At 40.5% G+C, this 17,697-nt stretch overlaps 1 protein-coding gene across 17 annotated transcripts in view; it reads left to right on the top strand.

Annotated features, from left to right (window-relative positions):
- Positions 1 to 9,650, top strand: part of EML1 (EMAP like 1) — a 130,456-nt gene extending 120,806 nt beyond the window's left edge. For all 17 annotated transcript variants that reach the window (XM_055716729.1, XM_055716735.1, XM_055716734.1 and 14 more), the window contains 6 exons: positions 693 to 781; positions 1,320 to 1,417; positions 1,543 to 1,630; positions 1,818 to 1,913; positions 7,660 to 7,790; positions 8,083 to 9,650. In XM_055716729.1, coding sequence (XP_055572704.1) covers positions 693 to 781; positions 1,320 to 1,417; positions 1,543 to 1,630; positions 1,818 to 1,913; positions 7,660 to 7,790; positions 8,083 to 8,208 — 628 coding nt within the window. In that variant the 3' untranslated portion in view covers positions 8,209 to 9,650. The remainder of the gene's footprint in view (positions 1 to 692; positions 782 to 1,319; positions 1,418 to 1,542; positions 1,631 to 1,817; positions 1,914 to 7,659; positions 7,791 to 8,082) is intronic.
- The last annotated feature ends 8,047 nt before the right edge of the window (positions 9,651 to 17,697 follow it).

The raw sequence follows: 17,697 nt of genomic DNA, 5'->3' as shown, positions 1-17,697 counted from the left end.
CTCATACGTTATGAGCCAAGATTATTTCGGATTGTATATCAATCCTAAATAAAGGATTTAGTTGAGTTACTAAATTTACTTTATTTACTAAACAAAGTAAATAAAAAGGAGAAGCTTTGCAAGGAATATTTTCTTTGCCTTTAATAATTTGATGCAAGTATTGACATGCAAATTTCATCTTTGTCCTTTGTCCACAAATTTAATTTTGGTTCATTAAAATTAATGACATTAATTAAAAAGTAAAAGCTAATTCACTTAAAATAAGTTAATAAATAAAGCTAATCCTTCTATCAGAAGAGAACGGTCCTGGTTCTTGCTTGTGTTTTTCTTTGCTTTAGGATTTAATGTGGGCATCAGTTCAAATATCAGCATAGGATAGAGAAGGGTCATTAAAGGAGAATGGTCATTATATGTGATGCTTACTTTATTCTAATGCATGACGCAGTAAAACAGACTAGAATCTGAAGATTGATATCAGGGTCAATGTGTGATCATTTTTCTGGTTAAAAAGCATGGAAAAGAGACTATCCTTGTGTTAAAGTAAAAATAAACCAAACTGAGTAGCAGTTGCTGTTTTTCTTTTCTTGGTGTAAAACTTCTGCTATTTTGACAGAAGAAAAGTTGGTCAAGATTAAAGTAGATTGAAATTCCTTATGGAATGATGTATTTGCCTCTCTCTGTATTTACAACAGGTGGTTTGTGTTTGACACAGAAACAAAAGACTTGGTCACTGTACACACAGATGGAAACGAACAGCTGTCTGTAATGCGTTACTCACCAGGTTTGAGAGCATTTATTTACTGGGGAAAAAAAAGAAGTGTTGAATTTTTTTATTAAATTTGGGTTGGTTTTTTTTTTTTTTTTTAAATAATTCCCACTTGCCGTACTTGAAGTTGAAAATAAATACTCCATGAAACATTGGTAACACTGAATGGGTGGTGCCTCAAGCTCTGGTTTTCTTTTCACCTCCTTCCCTCCCCCACATGTTAATATGGTTTTACTGGGAAGAAAAAAAAACCCACAAATATGACTTAACAGTGCAGGTTGTTGCAATCAGGTTGGCCCTAAATGGACTGTAGCTGCTTCTAGCAGTGTCATGTGTTTTTAACAGTAGTATTTGCTGTATAAACTTGCTGGTTTGTAATCTTGAAACATACATCGATATCCAACTGAAAAAGAAAAAAATATGGGGTTTTTTTTCATTTTCAGTATCAAGGCCTTTAAGAACAGTTCCTCTTGTCTGTGAAACACTTGAGTTTTCAAAATTAGCCTAAATTCTTTCTTAGAGGAGTAATTACATTTCACTTTTGTGTTTATAGATGGAAACTTCTTGGCAATAGGTTCCCATGACAACTGTATTTATATATATGGCGTAAGTGAAAATGGAAGAAAATACACTAGAATTGGCAAATGCTCGGTAAGTAACCTTTTTTTCTCCTTGTTCAATATTAACAACCTTAGTATGTTTTGTAGCCCTGTATTAATGTTGTCACATGGAAAGATACTGTTAGTGCAGTTAATACAATACTTTTCTCTTTGTAGGGTCATTCTAGCTTCATTACTCATCTGGATTGGTCTGTTAATTCACAATATCTTGTGTCTAATTCAGGAGACTATGAAATCTTATACTGTGAGTAAGAATTATATTTAGTCCTTTTGTGCAAAGTTCAGGCAGTCTAATACAGATTTAAAATTTAAATGAGATCATGTAACTGCCAAGGTAGACCATATGTTTTAATTCATCTGGTGCAATCAAAAATGTATACAATTTGAGAATTAAAAATGTTATCATGTGGTTGGGTTTTTTTCTTTTGTAGGGATTCCCTCTGCTTGTAAGCAAGTTGTGAGTGTTGAAACAACTAGAGATATAGAATGGGCCACTTACACCTGTACTTTAGGATTCCATGTTTTTGGTAAGTATCTTTCCTCTTAAAAGCTTTTACCGTTCTTGTTATTAACAAACACTTGGATTGCCATCATGACTATTCATATTTCAGGGAAAAATACAGAACTTCTGTTATGCCATTTTTATTACAATCTGTCCGCTTATTTCAATCCAGAAAGACTCTGATTTAATATTCTTGCTAGCTTCAAGTACAAATGTTAAATTACAACATAAGTGGGAGACAAGAAAGAAATCACACGTTGCCCTTTCTGTCACACTAGAGCTGCTTCTCATAATTTTGAATTTAAAGTGTCAGTTCTATGGAACCATCGTTTATTTAGGCAGCTACTGGGCCAAATCTCCTTACCTGAACCAGTTTCATTTGCACTAGTTACTGTGCAAACACAAAGCAGGTGATGGTCTCTGTCATTAAGTACTTACAATGTACTTTGTTACAACATATAGTGATTAAGTTAGGTGAAAGAAATGCAAGAAGAAAGAAGAAAAACGTTAACAAAATCGGCATGGTTTGTTTCCACGGGACTTGTCTTTAGCCAGTTTTGAAGGAGCTGCTTTCCCCAGTGTGCTTTGAAGCTTGGTACTCATTTCACAACGCATGCGGAACTAGATAGATCATTGCAAAAGCTGAGTATGAGAAGCTTCAAATCTTTGAGTCCTTGAGATAAAATAGGAAGCCATGGTAGAAGTTCAGAGGAGTCTGGTTTAGTATAAGCAAGCAGTAAGCAAGGAAGATCTTCACCCATGTTTCAAGCAGAGTAAATGCAGTGATGTGTTTGAAGGCAGCCACAAAGGACATGTTTTTACAGCCTAGAGATGGATGGCAGTAGCAATATGCTGGGAGACACATTCAAATTTTGTATAATTTCACTGACAAGCAGTGCTTGGGTATTGCTATAACACACAGATGTAGTAAAAGGAAGAAATCCTAGAAGACTGGCAGCATGTTGACATAATGTGTTTCTCATATGAGGGATGATGGCCCTTATGCAGCTATTAACATATTCCTGGGGTCTGGGTATACCTCATACACAGCTACAGAGCTACGAAGTCTTTGCATTCAGCATCACAGGTTCAGATATTCTGAGATGCTAAATAATTCAGGTGAGTACTCCTTACCTTATAATTTGGATTCATGCAAAATATAGTGCTATGAGAATATGGGACTGGTTTAGTGCATAGAAGGTCATAGGAGAGGAGTGTCACACCTGGGGTCCCGTCCCCCCCCACCTCCCCCTCGCAACAGATCAGCTTTTGGAGCTAGACTGGAACAAAATAATTTATTGGGTCAATGGGGAACATGTGGAAGCCTTGTATACCTTTTTATACTTACAGTCCCCCATGCTGAATTGGTTTATTGTAAGCTACAGCAACAACGATGAGGAATAAATAAAAGTAGCTGCTAATAGCAATAATTATCAGAATTATCATTTTAGTAGTTACAGAGATTGTGAGAATGTTCACCAGGTTAATGGAATTTAAAAGTAAAAGGATGGAACTTACTCAGAAATTATATGCAATGCACAAGGAGAGAATGTGGTGCCATACACAACGAGGATTCATAGCTACACAGTTAGGTTTAGACTGGGAAGTTACAAAGGTACTGCATGATAGTTATAGATTAAAAAAAAATAATATTAATGGTGGCAGGGTTATACTGTTGCCCATCCTTCCAGAAAGATCAAATGAATGGAATTTTTTAATAGCTAGCAGAATCAGTCAAATCACAGAAATAGCTGAGGATGTGAGATTTTAACTATTCCATTGTCTTCTGGGAAAGGAACTGCAGTACTGTGGCTAACCAGCAAGTACTCAAAATTCTTCTGATACAGGAAATAGATAAGCACTGAGAGGGGAGTTTCTTCCAGATTTGATTTTGGGGAGTTGGAAAGAACTTGCTGAGAATGCGAATGCATCTTGTGTAGGAATGACTGTAGAATTAGGGAGGCGTGGTCCTTAGTACAGGAAGGAGAAAGAGCAGTGAAATAAAAATAATGGACTTCAGGGAGGCAAACTGCAAAAAATCCAAAGCCCTGTTAGGGAAGATCTGAAGTTGCAGAAGAGGCGAGATGCGGCAGTTCCTTAGATGGTACGAAGCACACAAACTGCCATCCCAGAGGAAACATAGGAGTTGCAGCAAGGCACAAATTTGGTTAAGCTGCTGTTGACCTTCTGCAAGGAAGAGGAATGCAGGAAGTAGAAGCTGTTGGAGGACCAAGGCAACACATAAACAAAGCCTGAACAGAAATGCATACTTGTGACAAGCACAGAAATAATAGAAGGGCCAATGACAATATTGGTCTGCTATGTGGAAGAGAGAGATCACACTGCTAAGGCTGAAGTGTTAAAAAACTTTATGCTTTTTTTTTTCTTTCTTAATATGTTTTTGTTAGAAGACTTACTACCATCTGATGGCTAACCCAGTTAGTGCCAGTAATGAAAGGCTAAGACCTCCGCTTTCAGTAGCAAAAGAGTAGACTAGAAAGTTGTTAGATATTCTTGAAGTGCCTGAGTGTGATGAACCTTGTTGTATCTGTAAAAACCACTGGTTAGCGTAATTTCAAGACCATTAGTACTTATTTTCAGGACCTCATAGAGAACTGGCAAAGTACGGGAAAAATGGAGAAGAATGAATACAGTATCTGCAGAATCGTGTACTTACCTTCAGAGCCCATATGGAGAGGATAAAGTGCAAAGTTAGTGGCTAGAATAATAAATTGGAGAACCTCATAAATTATAAATGGGAAACCAGTCCAGTAATGTTACCAGTCACTCTGCTATTTTATTTTGGGGCCTCAGAGCAGCCACTATGAACAGTCTTCAGATGCTTGTCCGGATTGCCCCGCCAGGCATAGGATGAAGCAATCACACCATCCAGGATGTGAGGCTTCTCGTATATTGATTTTTCAGTAACTACTGGCTGACTGAAACTGGGGATATTTTCTCATACTAGTAGGACCACGTAAAAATCTCAGATAGTGTGAGTCGCACCTGCAGATGAACATAACCAGTGCAGGGGGGAAAGTGAACTTGGACCTGTTGAACACCTGTCTTCAAGCATGGGAACAGATTAGTCAGCCTGGAAACGTTTAGAGATGATTCAACTGCAAATCAACAGTATGTAAAGAAGTGTGTTCAAGGGAGGATTTTTTAGTGGTACAAACACATGTAAACATGAAGGACTGAAGACTTTAAAACACTCACTGAGCTGTATGCTCTTGCACGAGCCATGTGCTGCTGGGTGTGCAACCAAGGCATCAGTTCACATCATCTGCCTGGTTTGGAAAAATTAGTATTTGAGTTAAAGGACAGGAACAGAAGAAATCTAAGATGCTGTGCAAAGCCTGACAACACTGCAAGCAAAGCAGAGCTCCAGACTGGTTGGGTTCAAAACTGGCTGGAAGACTGTATGCTGAATATTATGTTTGTTTGAATATATTTATTAATAGCAGGGATGATAAAATAGCACGTATAATTTGTAGTTGGCGTGAAGCTGCAGGATTAGCAAGTTGTCTTGAGAAATAACGGAATGGTACGAAAAAAGGAGGCAATTCAATAGAGACAAATAGTTTACACCCTTGAACAGTAGAACCCAGATGTACGAATACAAAACAGAGGCGAGCAAGCAAGAGAGCAGGTCTGCACGGAAAGATCAGATGACTCTTGCGTGCAAACTGAACGTGAGTCAACATCATTATGCTGTTGTAGGAAAGGCATTAGTGGGATCTATAATGAAAAGGATGCCATGCAAAATGTGAAGTAATCATCTATTTAAGAGTATCTGTTTCAGTCACAGCTGGAATAGCTGCTTCTGGTTTTTGCATGCTGGACCAACAGAAAATGTGCTGACTAGCAAGAATAATTATCCATCTAAATGTTGTGCTGGGAGAAGAGATGTAATGAATGAATTTTAGAGCAGAGGAGGAGAAAAAAGCATGGCATCAGTCTTCAAATGAGAGAAAGGAAATGGTCTCCTTTCACATCTACAGAGGATGAGAAGACAAAATGGACTAATTTTTCAGCAAAGGGGATTCAGTTTGTATATTCAGACAAACTGACAGTGATGTGCAGGACTGAATTTTGAAAGAACACGGAGTCTCAAATTAAAACCCTGATATAATCCTTTCTTCATTTCAAAATGACAATCTTATTTTTTAAACCATTTCCTTTAGGGGTTATCTTCAGCCTGTCACAGTGACCTCTTGAGCAGACTCCTGCCTCATTTCAGCTAGCATCTGATGTTCATACAGCCTCCTTTTTGTCAAAGCAGTTATTTAAAACAGCTTTTCAGCGTCTCTTTATTCTACATGTTCGTAATTCCATGAATAGCAATTACTGTGTTTCTTCTTTGCACCTCCCTTTTCTTTAAGCCTCTTTTTTACTGTCCCTGGTCTAGCAGAGAGGTGTTTCCGCACACATCAGGAGAGTTAGGGGCAGCCCACAAATCAGTACTTTGCGTTTCATTTTATTCTATTCACAACAATTTGCAATTCCTTATAAAGACATGTTATCACTGCTTCCTTAGTGCTTTTGAATTGCGGTGCAATGATGCAAAGGCTGTATTTGGGAAGAATTACATGGGGATCAAAGGCTAGCTGTTCCCACCGTGCAGGGCAGGTGACCCCTTTGGTGTTAGGAGCAGCCCAAAGAAGGAGAAGCGGAGCATGCCTGCCCTGCCCACTGGCATCAGCAGCCTTCCAGGAGACAGGAGGGCAGGCAGGGGGAGCAGCAACTGTCTCATCCTGACCTGTAATGGCAACGAAGGAGGATGACGCGCTCAAGCGGCTGGGCTTCAGGGGGACGCTGCGGTGGCTGTGTGACTTAGCAGCAGTCACTGAAAAATCATAACACCAAGCCAAGGCAGGGTTTTTTGCCAAATTATAACAGGAGAACACACATTATAACTGATTACATCAGTAGTCTCTGTAAGTTAGGTACCGTTTATGTTGAGTAAGGATTAGATAAAATCTGACTTAGAAAAATCATAAAAATAACCCCACAGTACTGCATACCAAAAAAAATGAAATTTCAGTAACAGGTTGGGTTTTATTGCAATTACAATTTATTCCAGGCAAGTACTCAGAGGCTTTAAAGATGTGGTGCATAGATTTGGTCCTTGGGGCAATGAGCTTACAGTTTAATTTTAGAACACCACTTTGTGCAAGAACAGCAAGGAGTAGAGTACGTGAGGAAGAACGGAGGCTTACTTACAGAAAACCAAAAGTGTTTAAAAAATTTATAGTAGGTTCAGTTTCGATCTATTAATAACTAAATAACATTTAAAACTATACAATTTCCTGTTTCATAGGTTTTAGACTTTAGTGATACAACAAAATATGTTGAATAATACATAGGTAGGTTTTTAGACTACACTAGTATGAAGGAAGTATGTTAGCTCACAAATAAGCAGAAGGGAAAATAAAAGTGTTAGCTGTTATTTTTCTTTATAACCATACAAAAACCCTTTTAGGCTCAGACACATGACCGTAAGTCACCAGAATTCTTTTTTTCAGAGCAAAAAGCACTTTGCTGACTAGAGGAAATAAAGTATTTGTTTATGTGCTTGATTTCCTATTAGGATCTGGTCTTTATCTGGTACTGAAGTATGCATACTGACTCGGCCCCAGTTATTTTTATAGTTTTATCTTTTTTCCTTTTTTTTTAAACAAGTAATCCTGTATAATATTTTAACAAAAACTTAAGCTGTCTCTTTTATTTCCTTTATAAAACCTTTAATTAGTCCCTCCGTGTTTCAGGTGTATGGCCTGAAGGTTCAGATGGAACAGATATCAATGCTGTCTGTCGATCACATGGGAGAAAACTGCTATCAACAGGGGATGACTTTGGCAAAGTGCATCTCTTCTCATATCCGTGTTCACAGTTTAGGGTAAGATATTTCCAAAAGCCTTACTTTCATAACTTGCACAAATGCATTAGATGATGTTTTCCTATGTACACAAAAAAAAAAAAAAAAAGACAAAGGAAAAACGGAAATATGCATATACCTAAGGGATGGTCTTAAGGTTGATTGGGACTACGGTTAAATTTAAAGCTTAATTTAGTATTAAAATACTTTAAGATTATGATGTGATGTCTTTGTTTCGTTGTTGTATGAATGTTCTTTTATAACAATATGTTTTTATGACAGCTTATATTCTCACTAATATGGTGTTTTCTAGGCTCCAAGCCACGTGTACGGTGGACATAGTAGTCATGTAACTAATGTAGATTTTCTCTGTGAAGACACCCACCTCATCTCCACAGGCGGAAAAGATACAAGTATTATGCAGTGGCGAGTCATTTAAAGGAAACATCAGTGTGAACATACACAGTTGAGTCAACCATGCACAGAACTTATGTATAAACTGTATATTTAAAACTTAACAGTATGTTTGCAGTTTAGCCTGGTCACTGTGATTTTTGTTTAAAAAATTCTTACAAACCTCAGGAAAATTAAGCCCTGTGCTGGTTACCTTACTCAGTCTAGTGATTTCTTTTTTTTTTTCTCATTGTGTCACACCTTAAGGATGATCATTTTCTTTTCTGTTGTACAATATACAACGCAGTACAAGTTTAATATAAGAAATGTGGCTTGACAGTTTGCAATACAGTGGTATCAGCAGAATGTGACTATCTTAAATGTTTCCTATAAACACTGCTAAAATGGTCACAAAAATGCCTTTCAAAGACTGTATATATGTGCTTATTTGTTTCACTATCTACACTTTGTACTGTATAGCTACTTATTTAGAAAAAAACTATGACAATGTCGAGGTACCAAATTGTTTCTGATGGAGGATGATGAATAGATAGCAGAAGTATAGACCGAGATGTAAGATGCAAAAGTTAGTGTTCTAGACCTGAAAATGTGAATGCTGGTAAATTTGCATTCTCCTGGGAATAGCAGACCTTGCGTATCACCCGTGAGGAGTTGTGTTCCCCTTCAAGTGAATCAGCAGGTTATGCCTCAGTTTGACCTGAGTATCTCAGCAGGGTTTACAGATGTCTGTGTGGTTCAGGTATTCCATATGAGTTTAAATCAAAAACCTTTTTACTTGTGTATGAACAGTTTCTTTTGGAAAACAAAACAAAAAAGCTTGGCCACATCCCCATAATTGGTTGATATATTTAACTAATATGTATATTAATCAGCATGATGCTATATTGTACATGTATAAGATTTTAGCAGCTCATAACAAATGGTAAGGCAATCTAGCTTTACTTTTTTATGCTTATGGATATTGTATATTTGTATTTTAAGACCAAGTAGACCAAGTCTAAAGATATCTTTTTAAGTGTACCATAAACCTGCAGAGGGTAAAGGAAGTCTTGGAAGCCTACATGAGATATTAATGTGTAACTTCTGGCCCCTGTGTTTTGTGCATGGATGGATATTTATAGTATGAAATAAGATTGTGTTTTGCAATGAAGTAATAGTGGAGGTGGTATAAAATGGTTAAGAAGGCCTTATCAATGTTGATTGTGACACAGATTGAAATGTATTGTTTACTTTGAGGAATGTATCTGAAGTATTTTAAAAGAGAGGAGTTCTAAGTGGACTCGAAAAAGGTAATATTAAAATTTTGCTTGTAATGGACAGTAAACGTTAATTCTCTGAACTCTAAAGCACTGGTTGTTTAGAGTGATCTAAATGAAATGGAATCAATAAATTTTGAAACTTTTTTATTACATCTCCAACCTCCTACACTGAAAGTGCAGGACACCAATAAACATGTATTAAAGTGAATTTTCAATGCATTATTCCTGTTTAGAAAAATACCTTTGTTTCAACACAGAATACTTACAGAAGAGACAGGCTTTTACTTAACGACACACATTTGTGATTTCTCTATTACAGCCACATTTGAAAATATTTGGGAATAAATTCTAGATTCTTGGGGGGCACAATTTCATGTGTGACCATGACCCTGGGAGTGTGATCCATAATGCACACCTAGAGAGTGGAATTGCAGCTTCATGGCAGGGACGGGGACACCTACGACCTGCCTTGGTTCTGCCTCCAAGTGCACATCACTTATTTCCGAGCACTTGGCTGGTGGAGGAGTGTCATTCCACTGCAGAGCGTTACGCTCACGGTAAGAGCTCCTGACAATTTCTCTGTGTTAGGAACTTGTCCTCAGGCAAGACTGGGGAGGGCCAGGGTTTCAGGGTCACTTTAACCTGACGTTATCTAGCACTGTCACTGAAGGAAGAGGTCTTGCCCCCAGCTGCTTCTTCCCATCACATGCAGGAGCACAAGAGTTACTGTGGCCACAGGGAGAACCCAGCTGGGACACGGACCCAGGTTAAAATCAAAAAATCAGTTCTTGGGTGAAAAAAAAAAAAAAGGCCAAGCAAGCAAACAACAACTACTACAAAACAGAAGAACCCTTTTCTCGGTTTCCTCATCTGATTTAGCTGTGCAGCTGTATGAGTCCTTGTACTGAGCTTGTGCAGAGGAAGGAGATGTGGAGAAGAAAATAAAAGAGAGATGGAGGAGCACTGGGACAACTTCTTGTGATGGCAATGTCAATCTCGCTCTGTGTGTGAAACTACAGCATAATATTCCTACCCTTTCCAGGGTTAATCCAATCCTAAGAGGTTGTAATACACAAGTGACAGCTCTTCTCATCTTGTCTGGGTGCTTGGTTGATTATGCCACAATACCTTCTGTTTATGATTTTTTTTTTTTTTTTTTTTTGCTTTTGCAGAGAGGGTGCTTGCAGGTTTTCTGCTTTCAGAATTGTAGGTGTTTTGTCATTACTTGCAACAGAGAAAACAGGAGCTGCAAATTGGGTTGGCTCATTTCCTTTTCATCCTTCTCCCATGGTGCTGCTCTTGGGATGTAATAATGTATTTGTGATCCTTTTCTTCATTTTAAACTATTATCCCTTACAAGAAATAGATGAGGAATCCTGCAAGTTCATCCCTAGGGTTACTGATCAAAGGGGATTTTCAACAATCCCATCCCATCTGTGCCTCTGCTGCTTCTCTAACTTTTGCTGTTAAATGTGTCTTTGTTCCTCTACGAGAACCTGATAAACGTTATTAGCTGAATTGGCAAAGGGTGGGTAACATCTTGAGCCAAATATCCGTTTGACGACTGTTAAAGTGATTCTTCTTTCTTTATCCAGGAAATTCTACACAATTTTGCCATTGTTGTATATAATCTTCAGCTCTCCCCACTTCCACCCTTGTTCCTTAGTTCTTGCATTTATTTGTTTTCTTAGGAGTGTCCTCTTTCTTTTGTTGTTTAAAAGAAAAAAGCAAAAAAAGAAGGAAAGAGTTATTCTGACCTTTGCACATTTCATTCCATCGGCAGCACATGGGTCTCTTACACCTGATTCCTTCAGCTGATACTCGTCTGCAGCAGTTGGCTTCTCCTGCCCTTCCTTGTAGCATAAGGCTGGTTCCAAGTCCACGGCTGGAGCTACGGCCAGGCTGCTGCTTCTGCTCCTTCCCTCTTCTGATCTTGGCTGTGCCAGGTGTAGTGCTGCTCAAAGAAGACACTCATCTCTTCATGTCCCTTGTGTGTTGCTGTTGTCTACCAAGCGTTCAGCTACTCCCTTTCAACTTTCCTCTGTTTTTTCCTGTTTCTTGCTTTTTTCCCCTTTTATTTCTAGCATCGCTCATCTGCGACTTCAGCTTCCAGCACTGCATCCATCTCAGTTAGCCCTTACTGGCACATGTTGCTGCCCTTAACTGCTTATAAAACCAGCAGCCCGGCCTACCTCTCTGACCGTCTGGGGGCCGAGTTCCTGGTTTCATACCATATCTGTATCCACGCTGCTTCTTTAACTTGCACTTGCCAGTATCGGGGACAGCGCCTGCCTTCAGCCCCTTCCCCCCCCCCTGCCCACCCGCCTTCCTCGTGAGTGTCCCGAGGTGAGCAGCACTGGCTCCTTGGTTCTCGATTGCCCTCCATTTGTCTGTGGGCAGCCCTGTCATGTATTTCACATACTTACATTTTCAAAGATTTTTTTTTAGGGTAGGGATTTTTTTTCTCTGTTGCTCTATGGTGTTTAGCAACGGGATTTTGTGATCCTACACTCACTACTACAGTATGACTGTCGTGTTTGTCCAGAATGATGAGCATGTGTGTTCAGGTAACACCTCTGTGTCAGGATATTCAAAGTGATTAGCCACTGAAGTTGGTAATAGCTATTCTCCAAGTCTTAAATTTTTCAGAAAACAATACATATGCTTTCAAAAGACTTCTTCCTCCCTCTTCTATATGCTTAGACACAAGCATAGCTTCAATCTGGCTTTTAGGATCATCGCCCATTTTCAAGTAGAGGCTTTTCACTATTTTGTTTACCTCTCCTGCCTGTTTTTGTGTATTTATTTTACTCCCAAAGGACACATATTTGTATTATATCAAAACTACAGCCTTTTTCAACGTAATTCTGTATGTACTATTTGAATTACTGCCTGAAAGATGATTATTACATAGCTACTTTTGGAAGTGCTTTGTTTTGACAGGTTGTTGAAATGTGACAGGTATTAACAATTTCCAGCTTTGGTGCTCTACAAAAATCAATCACTGTATTAAAAAAATAAAGTAAAAAAAACCCAAACACCGCAGTGAAGAAAGGAGATAAATGTAAGAGAAAGTAAATAATTTTTCAATGTTAGTGAATTAAAAAAACCCCACTATTTCAAATGATTAAAAAAATCCTCTCATGAAGCAAGCCAATTTTGATAAAATGGATTTTTTTACTAGTCTAATTAATACAAGGTCACATTTCCTATGTGAAATGTTTGGATGAAATTTATTCTTCAGAAGAATTAATATTGAGGATATCATTTCCCTTCAAAATTATTCACGTGACAATAGCTTGCAAGGGCAAACAGACCCTTTTTTGCCAGGGTTGGCATTTCTCATTTCTTCAGACAGTGCTCAGAGAAGCAGGCGGTCTTTCTGCTGTGTTTTCTCCTCTGTCCCTGGAACTAGGGCTGTTGACAGATCTCTTGATTGCATCCTCAAAAATCCTGCAGATGGCAGGGAAAATGTCACTTTAATTACTAGTGAAAAGAACAGACTTACAAGAAGCCTAAACAGAAATCTTTCTCCCATTACTGGCCGGGATTCATAACGGTGCTGCAGCGGTCCGATGGGTGCTGCGCCACTCCAGCTGCAGCAGGCTGCCCTGCAGAAGAGGTGCCCCAAGCCAGAGCATCTCCTAGCCCAAAAGGTGGGAGAGGAGGAACTGACCCCTAAGGGGAAGGACAGAATCACACCCAGATCTGTCTGCTTGTGGATGGAGGCTGCTGGCTGCCGGGTGAGTGAGTACATTACTGGTTCATGCTGCTGCTGGGAGAGATTGATGTTTCTCCTTAGCCATGCAGTTCTGCGGCAAATTCATTTTTCTTAGTGGAACAACTTTGCCCCCTCTGAATTCATTAAATAATTGTGGTGAAAAGTAAGTGATAATTTACATGTGGAGGTATCGATGACAGTTCAGCCAAAGCTGCCATCTAGCATGAAGTTTGGTAGACCTTATTTGTGTCAGTGGTGGTATCGATGGGCTCATCTGTGAAAGCCACTGGGGGGACCTTGGTCAATCAGGGTTACTCCCAGCGTTGTGGGTTCCCCTTGGTCTCCTGCCGAATGTGGAAGTCTAAGAAGGTGCCTCCTTTCAACAGAGCCACTATGCTCTTGGTGTCACCAGTCTTTGTAGGCACTTCTTTGGACCTTGCATTTTCCCTGAGTGGTTATTTGAGGTCGTGGACTCCATGAAAAGTGGTTCGTCCCCATCAGCTCCACAGTCCCAGTTTGGTGCAGGTTTGTTTTTACCAGCTTTTGGCTATCTCCATGAAATTAAATTAGACATGTCCATTCATTTGTAGCGGACATATCTGTACCTTAAAGGCTGCCTCTTTGGGTCTAGTCTGAGGTGCTGAGGTTGTAACCATGAGGATGGCGGCCTGTTTTCTGTGTCTCCGTGCAAGTGGATGGGCTTTTAGCAGGAGCTTCTAAGAGATGAACGTTTTTAAAATCTGACCTGTGGAATCACCTGGAATAAACATGTAGCCAGAGGGAAGTAAATTCAGCTGCTCTGTGGATTCTGGCTGTCAGCGCTGCGTGAGCTACGTTTGCTCCAGATTCCAGGTTGCAGGCTAAAGAAATCTCCTTCAGGCTGTTCAGTCATTATGGTTAGAAAGCAGAAATTAAAAAGGCTGGGTGAGTTCTGCAGCTATGTTAGATTATTGTAATTTGTCATTGCCTCGCATTGCCCTCGCACCACAGAGATGTGCTGAGGAGGGAACCGTCTCCTTGAGGCAGCCTGAGGAGAATGCCTCTCTCTACAAAATCAATTGCTTTGGCTGTTCGTTCTGGATCCAGTTTCTCATTAAGATAAATGTCAATGTTTTAGGGCTCCTTCCTTCCTGCCCAGCTTCTCCTTTTCAGCAGCTTTCATTGACATCACAATTTCGAATTTATGGCATCAGCCTATAGCCACACGGGAGGTTATTATGCCAGAGGTTCAAGTGTTTTGGCCTCCTTACAGCACCTAAAAAGAGCAGAAGCTGAGCTCTGAGAGTCTCTGTCTGTGGCTTGAACAGTTGGAGAGCAAGCTGACAGGAGGCTCAGTTGAAGTGAAAAGCTCTCTGGCATTTCCCGTATGCACAGCTCCCGTTCCGCAGAAAATCTGGCCACACGCGGTTGGGCAGCCTGGAGAGTCCCGACTATCTCTGACTTCACGAGCACAGCGCTGCCTCTGTGCTGAGATCTTTTGGGCTAGTTTTGCATGAGAACACTGCTGCTTTTGTTAAGGAAAAATCACCGAGGGCCTTGATAAGCCTGTCACAGGTTTCCAGGGCTGCCTGCAAAGCAGAGCTCCTCCTGGCTGCCTGGGAGGCTGCAGCTTCCTACTTCAGCCTTTCTAACCGTTGTAAACCCTGCTCTCCTGAGGTGTAAGGGGAAAAACAGAAGTGCCAGTGGGCTCCTCCCTTTCCAAGAGAAGGCACTGGCTATCCCCCCGCCACCCTCCTGAGAGTGCAATTGAGCCCTTCCTTTCCTTGGTTCCCATCTTCGCCTGAGAAACTATATAAAACATAGAATAAGGCATATCAACACTGTATTTTTTTTCCTGCCTTCTCCTATACCACTCCCCCTTCCTGTCTCCTTTCCCTTTTCCATTCTTCCCTCTCCTCATTTTCGCCCTCTTCATGTATTTTTTTTTCTCTCTTCTTGTTAAAAAAGATCCCAAACCCCTGTATTTCCCTCATTTTTCTCTACTTTCCATTTTCTTATTCCTTTTAGCTGCAGCGAGGTGTCCATGAAATTGTAAAACCAAAATCCAGCTTCAGTTTGGCCAACTTACGAATCACATCACCATCTGAGGAACAGTATTTTAGAAGTCAATGTGTATGTGCATTACTGGACATAGTATAATGAATTGGTATAATGAATTCCTCTTAAGGGTGACTTTCACAAGGCTAAATCCTCCATGCATAGGAAAAGCGTTCCAAAAAAACGTGTGTTCAAAACAAGCTGTTGCAGACATTTATTTTCCTGGAAAAGAGCTAGGTGTTTTTGTGGACAAACCCACAGGAAAGCCTGAGAGTTCAAGAGAAAGCTCTGAGCTGGACCAATTCAGTGGGAAAAAAATCACCACCAGACTGCGTGCAGCTCTTGGCATGGCACGGACTTGCTGAGGAAAACAGCCGGATGACCCTGAGCTCCTGATATGAGGATATTTACAGAGGATGTTGCCCCAGGCTCTGTGACTGTTTGAGGAGGGCGTCCCTCCTCCTCCTATGAAATCCCTGAAGTGACAAGCAGTGCAGGCCTCTGGCAGGTTTTGCAGCAGAACCCGGAGGGTGCAGCTCCGTCAGGGTTTGCCACGCAGGAGGTCTCAGCCAGGAAAGACGTGGCCCTAGGGACAGCAGTTCTCTTGTGCAGGTCTTTGCTGGGCCGTGCAGAAGGATTTGCAGTTAGGGAGAGGTGCAAGGGAGGGCAGGAAGGTTGGAGAGGCCAGCAGGGTGGAGATACACCTGGTGGGTGAGGATTTCCCCATGGGCAAAGAGCAGGTGGATCCACAAGACCACGGTCTGAGATTATACACGTGTTCAAACAAATGAGGAGCTTTAAGTGTCTTAGAAGGTGTATAGTTCTGATAGCAATATAGTGTAAGGTCTGTCCCAGCAAAACCATTATTACATGGTTCAGTCACATCTTTCTATCAACACAGTGACCCGGTGGACACTTGAGCCCATGAGCGCTGATGAAGAAGCCTCATGGATTCTGATAACAGCAAAGATTTTTAACACTGCTCTCTTGTTTCTGTGCTACTAGTGTCTGGCAAGATTGGCATCTGTGACAGTCCATAAAATGTCTTCTCCTTTTCTCTCTTCCTTCTTTATATAAGAATAAATAGAGCGGCCAATGTGGTTGACCAGTAACCTCACATACTCTGCATTTCTGCATCAGTTCTCAAACCACCTCACAGGCCATTAAGCCTCCCAACCCATTGCAAAGGTAGACATTGCACAAGTTTACAGCCAGTGAGGTGTTGCAACTTGCCCAAGGACCTTTTCTCAGAAGTCAGTGCAGGTACAGAGCCAAGAGTGGTGGAAACCACCCCCGTGCCCTACCCGGTTGTTTGCAGTCCCTTCTGGGCAGCCGCCGGGGGCTGGATGTGTCAGTGCTGGGGCATGTGGTGGTTGGAGTTTCAGCTGTTTGTAAAGAGTCACGAGTCTCTCTGCAATATCAGGTGCCCCTTTATGCTGCACAGCCTACATACCCAGATAAAACTCTTTGCAGAAGACATTTTTGCTCTACTCTGGTTTTATATCTTAACCATGGCATGATTTACATACATTTCTTTGCCTATTTAAATTGTGTCTGTTATAAACCTATCATTTTAAGGAAATTACATTTAAAAAAACCCCAGATTATCAGTGAACTTACATGTGGATGTGCTCTTTTAATCATGTTTTGAGTTCTAGCACAATTACCATGAAACTTTCTAGTTTAATAAGCATCCTCCTTGCCTCATGCTGTCTCTCATATGTTGCATGCACGGATCAGTGACCCACACTCTAAATGATTAATCAGATGATAGTAATAAGAAAATGGGTTTTATTTTTGCTCATTGTTTCTTCATAAGCTTGCTTCCTTCAGCAACCTCATCACAGGTTACGTGGATGAGTTTCTCCAAGCCAGTGTTACTCGGGGGAGACTGCCTATCAGATCCATGGTCTGACACAGTTGTTTCTTTATACAAAAACATACATTGTGCCTTCTAGGAAATTTAGGATAATTGCTTATAAGAAAGGATTATAAGCTTTGGTTTCAAACAAATAAGGAGGCCCCTTAGTAATAGGGGGAGCTTCTTTAGGAGAGACCTTCTCATCTGAAGCAAGCTTAGATTAATTGGTGGGGTGATTTGGGAAAAGGATGGCACAGACCTGCTATGGGACAGGGGAAGCATGAGCTGGGCTCTGTACTAATGAGCCACAGAAGGGGTGGGGGTTCCCTCCCCCAGCCCTTCAGTAACTCTGTCCCTAATTATTTTCTTGACATCTTAATGATCACTGAAAACAGCAGTTATCAGATGTTCATTAGCCACCAACAAACAATCATGGCCTTGAATAAAAGGCATACACATTATTGCTACTATAGGTTATCTTGCTGTAATATTATTGCTGTTACTGTTGTAGTATAATTTTATTTGGTGTGGAGCTGCAGTAGGCAGCAGCAAAAGCTTGACAGGCCAGTGGTGAAATAGGTCTCTAGGGCATCAAATCTATGGGCTTGAGTTTTGCAACATTCATTCTAGTAGCAT

Source organism: Falco cherrug, chromosome 7 (genome assembly GCF_023634085.1).
Source record: "Falco cherrug isolate bFalChe1 chromosome 7, bFalChe1.pri, whole genome shotgun sequence".
NCBI lineage: Eukaryota > Metazoa > Chordata > Aves > Falconiformes > Falconidae > Falco > Falco cherrug.
Note: the sequence above shows the minus strand (reverse complement) of the source record. Positions and strands in the feature narration are given on the sequence as shown.